This window comes from Piliocolobus tephrosceles, chromosome 9, assembly GCF_002776525.5.
Source record: "Piliocolobus tephrosceles isolate RC106 chromosome 9, ASM277652v3, whole genome shotgun sequence".
In the NCBI taxonomy this organism is placed as follows: domain Eukaryota; kingdom Metazoa; phylum Chordata; class Mammalia; order Primates; family Cercopithecidae; genus Piliocolobus; species Piliocolobus tephrosceles.
This window is the reverse complement of record NC_045442.1, coordinates 61,287,423-61,296,985: the sequence shown is the minus strand read 5'-3', so window position 1 is coordinate 61,296,985 and position 9,563 is coordinate 61,287,423. Positions and strand designations below refer to the sequence as shown.

The 9,563-nt window shown below is 33.8% G+C and overlaps 1 protein-coding gene across 1 annotated transcript; it reads right to left on the bottom strand.

Annotated features, from left to right (window-relative positions):
• Positions 1-3,116: 3,116 nt before the first annotated feature.
• Positions 3,117-3,568, bottom strand: LOC111537782 (60S ribosomal protein L26-like). The gene has a single exon (XM_023204786.1). It carries the CDS (start codon positions 3,552-3,554, stop codon positions 3,117-3,119), a length of 438 nt encoding a protein of 145 aa, XP_023060554.1. The 5' UTR covers positions 3,555-3,568.
• Between the last annotated feature and the right edge of the window lie 5,995 nt (positions 3,569-9,563).

The window sequence follows — 9,563 nt, the reverse complement described above, 5'->3', positions numbered from 1 at the left end:
AACATTCCATGCTCATGGATAGGAAGAATCAATATCGTGAAAATGACCATACTGCCCAAAGTAATTTATAGATTCAATGCCATCCACATCAAGCTACCATTGGCTTTTTCACAGAATTAGAAAAACGGCTTTAAATGTCATAGGGAACCAGAAAGGAGCCTGTATAGCCAAGACAATCCTAAGCAAAAAGAACAAAGCTGGAGGCATCATGCTACCTGACTTCAAACTATACTACAGGTCTACAGTAACCAAGACAGCATGGTACTGGTACCAAAACAGATGTCTAGACCAATGGAACAAAACAGAGAGCTCAGAAATAACATTACACATCTACGACCATCTGATCTTTGACAAACCTTACAAAAGCAAGCAATGGAGAAAGGATTGCCTATTTAACACACGGTGTTGGGAAAACTGGCTAGCCATATGCAGAAAAAGTGTGTTGGCTCATGCTTATAATCCCAACACTTTGGGAGGCCAAGGAGCACTGATCACTTGAAGCCAGGAATTCAAACCACCCTGGCCAATATGGAGAAATCCCATTGGCCCACTAAAAATTAAAAAATTAGTCGAGCGTGGTGGCTCGCGCCTGTAATCCCAGCTACTCAGGAGGCTGAGGCACAAGAATCACTTGAAACCAGGGAACGGAGGTTGCAGTGAGCAGAGATTGCACCACTTCACTGCTGCCTGGGCAACAGAGAGAATCTGTCTAAATAAATAAATAAGCAATAATAAATATGGGCTTATTTATAACAAGTAAATACATTAAATTTAGAACAAAGTATTCCTGCAAAGGAAATTTTATACCTTAAAGACTTCATTGTGAATTCCATCAAATGTTTAAGAAACAAATAATATCAGCTTTGTAAACTGTTTCAGAAAGTGGAGAGAGCATTTTCCCACTCATTTATGATCACACTGATAAAAGGAAAGACAGTTAAATAACCCACAAATAAAAAAAGTTAGAGATCAATACTTCTTAACAACATAAGCCCAGAAATCCTTAACAAAACATTAGCAAAATGAATCATCAACACATCAAAAGGATTATATAAAATAAACAAGTATTATTTATCCTAGAAATGCAAGGTTGATTTAACATCCCCAAATCAATTCATGTAGCACACCATACTAATAGAACAAAGGACAAAAGCAGATGGTAGTCTCAATAGATTCAGAAGGAAACATTTACCAAAAATAGAACATCTATTTACAATACAAATTCTTAACATACTAGGAGTAAAAGGGAACTTCTTTCTGCTGACAAAGGAAATCCACAAAAACCTATCACTAGCACCATAATTAATAGTGAAAGACAAATGTGGAACAAGCTAAGGATGTCTGTTCTTACCACTTTTATTCAACATTGCACCAAAGAGTCTACCACATGTAATAAAGCAAAAGCAACAAGAAAACAACAACAACAAAGAAACACAACTTACTGGCACTCAAATTTAAGAAAAGAAGTAAAACTCATTTTATTCTTACATAGCCTAATCTTTTATATAGGAAATCCAAAAGAATCTAATATAACATTATTATTGTCAATAAACAGTTTGGCAAGCTCATAGGATATAAGATCTATATTTATATATTAATCATGAAACAGGAAAAATCAATTGTATTTTTATATATTATCAACTATTATTCTGAAAATAAAATCCATTAAAAAATCTTTTGTTTTTAATAGTGTAAGAAGATATCAATTACTAGAAATAAATTTAACAAAAGGCATACAAAGTTTATATAGTGAAAGTTAGTGGTAGTGGTGAATGGATAGACATAAGGTGCTATATCTATAGGATGGAATATTATTCAGCAATAAAAATAATTGAAATATTGTTACAGATTCATGCCATAAGATGGATGATCTTCAGAAACATTATGCTAGGTGAAATAAGCCAGATACAAAAGACTATATATTATAAAAATATCCTATGTAAATAAGAATGAAAAACACCCCCACAAATCAAGTTTATAGAGACAGTATAGATAACTGGTTGCCTGGAACTGGGGATGGGAGTAGGGATTGAATGCAAAAGGCTAGGAGTAATTTGGGGGTTTATAAAAACATTATCAAGCTGGATTGAGGCGATAGTTGCACAAATCTAGAAATTTATTAAAATTCATTTAATTTTACATTTACATTGGTTGAATGATATGATCTTTAAATTGTACATTCATAAAGTTGATTCTAAAAATATGATGTTTTTCTGTAACATATTTCCTAACATTTTCTTCCAACATGTGACTTGCCTTTGAATTGCCTTAACTGTGCCTTTCGCAGAGCAAGACTTAAACACGTTTAAATAAACTCTGATTTATCAAATTTTTATTTAAAAATCATAGCCTTGGTGTTGTATCTGTACCTCATTGCTAAACACAAAGTTGCAAACATTTTTCTTTTTCTGGAAGTTTTCTACTTTTACATATTGACTTTAGAGCTATGATTTATTTTGTGTTAACTTTGTATAAGATGTGAAGTATTGGTTGACTTTTCTTTTTCCCTTTTTTCATATGGACATGCGATTTATTCATTGTCATTTGTCTAGAAGACAATTTTCCTTCAGTGAATTTTCTTTACACCTTTTTTACAAAAGAGTTGGCTATATTTGGCTGGGTCTATTTCCTGGCTCTCTATTCTGTTTCATGGATCTATGTGCAATCCTTTTGCCAGTATCACATTTTCTTAATTACTATAGATTCACAGTAAATCTGAAAATTATGAAGTGTTAGTTCTCCAACTTTTTCTTTTTCATTTTTTAAAAAAAGAAAAAAAAGGCTATCCTAGTTTATTTTTTCTTATATATTTTATAATCAGATTTTTAAAAATCACAAAAAAACTTGATGGAAGTTTGGATTACAATTACGTTAATCTATATACTAAATTGAGAATAATTGATATGTTAACAGAATTGAATCTTCCAGTGTAACCCATACAGAAATGATGGAAATGTCTTAGAGATAATGGGAATGTCCCACAATGGTCAATGATGTGGCTGCATTGGAATCAGTTTGGCAGTTCCTCAAAATATTGAACATCATATCACCCAGAAATTTATTTATTTATTTATTTTTGTTTCAAGTTTTAATCAAAGCTTTTATATAAGATTACTTTATTCCTGCATCTTCTCAATTGTTTCCTCCTTGTATTTGCCCTTTTCTTTTCCTACTTGGAGAGATTTGGCTTTCCGTTCAAGGATCTTTTTGCAGTCTTTGTCCAGTTTTAGCCTAGTGAGAACCACCTTGCTGGGGTGAATGCCTACGTGGATAGTTGTGCCATTAGCCTTTTCCTGCTGCACCCGTTCAATGTAGATAACATATTTCTTCCTGTAAACCTGGACTACGTTGACAATTTCCTGACCTTTATAGTGTCCTCGTACAACCTGAAATTCATCATCCTTTCGGATGGGCATGGATGGCACGTTGTACTCGTGTCTCAGCTCTTTGGAAAGAGGCGAAGACATAATCTTCCTGTGAATGTGGGAAGGTGCATTGAAATGCCTTTTGCGATTCTTGCTTCGGTCGGAAGTCACAAAGGGATTAAACTGCATTTTGGCCGCTCCCGCTTCGGCGATGGCCACAAAAGGGAAGAGCCAGAAATTTATTTTTTATGTCTATAATCAAAAGAGATAAAAACATATGTTCACACAAAAATGTATACGTGAATGTTCACAATAGCATTATTTATAACAGCCAAAAAGTGGAAATACACAATGCTTAAAAATAGATCAAAATATAAATAAAATGTGATAGGTACATCTGTAAAACTGAATTGCATTTTTAAATAAAGCATAATATACTGAAAAATGCTACAGCATGGATGATCCTTGGAAACATTATACTAAGTGAAAAAAGCCACTTAAAGGACCACGTTTTATATGCAATGTCCAGGATAGGTAAATCCGTAGAGACAGAAGTAGATCCGTAGTTGCCTAGGGCAGGGTGGTTAGGAGTAAATGAGGAGTGACTACTAATGAGCATGACACTTCTTTATGGCATGATGGAAATTTTCTAAAATGGATTGTGGAGACTGTTGTACAACTCTGAGTATACTAAAATCTGTTAAATTTTATACTTTACGTGAGTGAATTACATCTTAATACATCGGTTTAAAAAGGCCCAGGTGAATGTTTATACAACTTTGTTCTTAGTCACCAACTACTGGAAACAACCCAGATATCCTTCAGCAGATGAGCAAGTTGGAGTATATTCACAAAATGGAATACAAGTAGAAATAAAAAGGAACACATCATTGATTGAATCAAGAAAATTGTAACTCAAAATGTATTTTGGTAAATAATAGAAGCCAGACACAAAAATCTATATATTTAAAAATTCCATTTATATGACATTTAGAAAAGTCAAAACTATAAGAACAATACAAAAAATTCAGTGGTTGCCAAGATTGGGAAAGGGAGAGACGTTTTCTACAAAGATATCACACAGATAAATTTTAATGATAATAGAACATTTGTGCAAACTTCTATAGTGGTGGATACATGGTTCTATGCATTTGCCAAACTCTATAGAACTGTACAACATAAAGAGTGAACCCTACTATGTGCAAATTAAAAACAAACAAACGATAAAACCAGAAAGTCCGAGAAACTCAAGGTGGCATGTGACTGTGACAAATTATTCTAGCTATATTGTAAAAGGATGACATAACCACACTGAAGGGGCTGGAAAAAAATAGCTGATCTGAGTCACTTTGGAATATTGTGTTCGACTTGATTCCACAGACAAAAAGAATTCTACAAAAACACTGTACTCTGGTTGTTAAATGTATTTCTTACATATTTACAGAATAACAATTCTGAAAATATCTTTCTTGTATACAAGGGTTGAAAGAATAAGTAAATATTTGTAGATAATGAGAATGAGATAATCACTGTCAGAGAAGGAAGCTACAAATAACCACAAAAGTAATAGTAAAATAAACCCTGTGACACTAGACTAGACTAGGAGATAGCTGTGTAAACCTATGATTTTGATTTCCAAATACAATTTTTTGGGAAAAAAGCCAGAGCTCCTTGGAGAAATGGCAAGTTTTAGGTAGAGTGGGAAAAGGGAAATATAAGATGAACCTAGGGCATTTTGTAATGTCAGAAAACTAAAAGGTCTAAAGAAAGTGCTTCAGAAAATGAAAGAACAGATACATGCTGAAAAAATACACGAACCAGTTAGAAACAGTTCCTAACAGCTCATGTTAGAAGAATTTGAAAGTGAAATAAATATTATATATTAGATTATGACCATAGACTAAAGTAAATATCTATGATTCTACTGATATAAATGACTGATTGCGTAAAGAAATGTGGATGAATTATTTCTTACAAAATAATTCCAAATTATAAACGGAGAAAAGAACCACAGAAATAGATGCTGCAGGCAAAGTAAATAAAAAATGCAAAAATTAGTGGAAAAAAACGTTAAGAAGGAACAAAATATTTTGTTTGTTTTGTTTTTGTTTTTGTTTTTTTGAGATGAAGTCTTGCTGTGTCATCCAGGCTTGGGTGCAGTGCCACAATCTTGGCTCACTGCAACCTCCACCTCCCAGGTTCAAATGATTCTCTTGCCTCAGCCCCCTGAGTAGCTGGGACTACATGTGTGCATCAATATGCCCAGCTAATTTTTGTATTTTTAGTAGAGATGGGGTTTCACTGTGTTAGCCAGTATGGTCTCAATCTCCTGACTTTGTGATCTGCCCACCTAGGTCCACAGATAATTTAGTATTTCTCCCCCTAGCAAGTGGACTTAAATACCCCTTTTCTTGAATGCAAACTGGACTTAGTGACTGTTTTTAACATACAGAGAATGGAAAGGAAAAACAGTAACTTTGCAATGGAGAACACCTGGTAGATGACATGTTATCCAAGTGATTCAAGTTAATGTCACCAGGATTAAATTATGTTGATATTCTGTACCACTGACATAATATGATAAGCAGAGCACTTCATCTTTGTAATTTTTTAAAACTCATAATCTCAGTCTAATCATGATAAAAATATGGGTAAGCCCTAGTCTACAAAACAGCTGACTAGTTCTTTTCAAGTGTTAAGGTTATGGAAGACAAGAAAAGGCCAAAAAAATAAAAATTACAGCTAACAGGAGACTAAAGAGAGATGAAGTAAAATTGTGCCTACCTTTTGAATTACTAAGAAAATTATTTTCAACCAAGAATTTCATACCCAAACTAAACTTTATAAATGTAGGGGAAATAAGATCATTTTTAGACAAGCAAATGCTGAGATTTCATTACCACCAGACTTGCCTTACAAGAGGTCCTAAAGGGAACACTAAACATGGGAAGGAATCACTACAAAAGCATACTTAAGTACACAGGCCAGTAACACTATGAAGCAATCACACAGTCAAGTCTGTATAATAAAGAGCTAACAATATAACAGGAACAATCTGCACATATCAATACTAACCTTGAATGTAAATGGACTAATTGTCCCAATTAAAAGGTATAGAGTTTCAATCTGGATAAAGAAGCACAACCCAACAGTATGCTGTCTTCAAGAGACCCATCTCACATGCAATGATACCTATAGGCTCAAAGAAAAGGGATGGAGAAAAATGTACCAAGCAAATGGAAAACAGAAAAAAGCAGGGATTTCTATACTAATTTTAGACAAGCAGACTTTAAACCAGCAAAGATCAAATTACATGACGGTAAAGAGCTCATTTCAACAAGAAGATCTAAATATCCTATACACACACTCAGTACAGGATCACTCAGATTCATAAAGAACTAGAAAGAGACTTGGGTAACCACATAAAAATAGTGGAAAACTTCAACACCCACTGAAAGTATTAGACAGATCATAGAAGTAGAAAATAATAAAGATGTTCAGAACCTGAGTTTGACATTTGACCAAATGGATCTAATAGATATCTGTAGAGTATGCAACCAAAAGACAACAGTGTATGCATTCTTCTCATCTGGACATGGCACATACTCTAAAATTGACCACACAACAATCAAACATGAAACAATCTTCAGCAAATTCAGAAAACCTGTAATCATACCAAACACAATTGAACACAGCACAAGGAAAATAAAAATCAATACTAAGAAAATTGCTCAAAACCATATAATGACATGGAAATGAAATAACCTGCTCCTGAATGACTTTTGGATAAATAATGAAACTAAGGTAGAAATCAAAACATTATTTGAAATTAGTAAGATACCAGAATCTCTGGGACGGGACACAGCTAGGGCAGTATTAAGAGGGAGAATTATAGCAGTAATGTCCACATCAAAAAATTAGAAAAAGCTCAAAGTAACAACCTATTATCACAACTAGAGGAATGAGAGAAATAAGAACAAATCAATCGGAAAGCTGGTATATGACAAGAAGTAACCAAAATCAGAGAGAAAACTAAAATCAGAGAGAAACTAAAGGAAATTGAGATGGAAAATGATGGGAATGCCCCACAATTGTCAATGATGTGGCCTTGCTGGAATCAGTTTGGCAATTTCTCAAAATATTAAGCATCATATTATCCAGAAATTTATTTTTTATGTCTATAATCAAAAGAAATAAAAACATAGTTCATACAAAATGTATACATTAATGTTTACAATAGCTTTATTTATAATAGCCCAAAAGAGGAAATACACAATGCTTAAAAATGGATCCAAATATAAATAAAATGTGATAGATACATCTGTAAAACTGAATAGCATTTTTAAATAAAGCATACTATACTGAAAAATGCTACAGCATTTTTCTGTCTTTATGGTGAAAAACCATACGAAAGATCAATGAAGTCAGGAGTTGGTTGTTTGAAAAAAATTAATAAGACAGATAGAGTGTTAGCTAGATTAATAAAGAAAAAGAGAGGAGTCAAATAAACACAATTAGAAATGACAAAGGGGATGTTGCCATTGACCACAGAGAAATACAACAAAAAATCCCAGAGACTACTACGAATACCACTATACATACAAGCCAGAAAATCTAGAAGAAGAAGACAAGCTTCTGGACACATACGAACTCCAAAGACTGAACTAGGAAGAAACCTAAACAGACTAATAATGAGTTCTGAAATTGAATCAGTAATAAAAAGCTTGCCAACAAAAAAATGCCCTGGATGAGACAGATTCACAGCTGAATTCTTCCAGACATATAAAAAAGAGCTGGTAGCATTCTACTGAAGCTATTCCAAAGAAATGGAGGAGGAGAGAGAGACTACTCCCTAACTCATTCTATGAAGTCAGCATCACCTCAGTACCAATATCTGGCAGAGACACACCAAAAAAATAGAAAACTCCAGGCCAACATCCTTGTTGAATATAGATGCCAAAATCCTCAACAAAACAGTAGCAAACTGAATTCAGTAGCACATCAAAAACCTAATCCACCGTCATCAAGTAGGCTTTACATTTGGGATGCAAGGTTGGTTCAACATAGGCAAATCAGTAAATGAGATTCTTAACATAAACAGAACTAAAAACAAAAGCCACAGTTATCTCAATAAATGAAGACAAAGCTTGTAATAAAATTCAACATCCCTTTATGTTAAAAACCTTCAACAAACTAGGCATTGAAGTTACATTGCTCAAAATTATAAAATCCATCTATGACAAACCACAGCCAACATCGTACTGAAAATATGAAAGCTGGAAGCATTCCCTTTGAAAATCACTACAAGACAAGGATGCTGTCTCTCGCCAGTCCTATTCAACATAATACTGGAAGTCCTGGCCAGAACAATTAGGCAAGAAAAATAAATGAAAGGCATCCAAATAAGAAGAAAAGAAGTCAAACTATTTTTTGTGCAAATGATATGATTATATACCTGGAAAACCCCATAGTCTCTGCCCAAAAGTGTCTTGATCTGATAAAGAACTTTAGCAAAGTTTCAGCATACAAAACCAATGTACAAAAATTCATAGTATTCCTATACACAAACACATCTGAGAGCCAAATCATGAATAACAATCACATTCACAAGAGGTAAAAAAAGAATAAAATATCTGGGAATACAGCTAACTAAGGAGGTGAAAAACCTCTATTTACTTATCAAATAAATTAGAGGTGACATAAACAAATGGAAAAACATTTCATGTTCTTAGATAGGAAGAATCAATATTGTTAAAGTGGCCATATTGCTCAAAGTAATTCATAGATTTAATGCTATTCCTATCAAACCACCAATGACATTCTTCACAGAATTAAAAATTTTCTAAAATTCATATAAAAACAAGAAATAGCCCAAATAGCCAATGCAATCTTAAGCAAAAAGAACAGAGCTGAGGCCATCAGGCTACCCAACTTCAAACTATGTACAAGGCTACAGTAACCAGATCAGCATGGTACTGGTAGAAAAACAGACACATAGACCAATGGAACAGAATAGAGAGCCCAGAAATACAGCCGAACACCTACAACCATCTGATCTTTGATGAAGTCTGTAAAAACAAGCAATGGAGACAGGACTCTCTTCGATTCAATAACTGATGCACAAAAACTTGCTAGCCATATGCAGAAGATTAAAACTGGACCTCTTCCTCACCCCATGTATGTAAACCAACTCAAGAT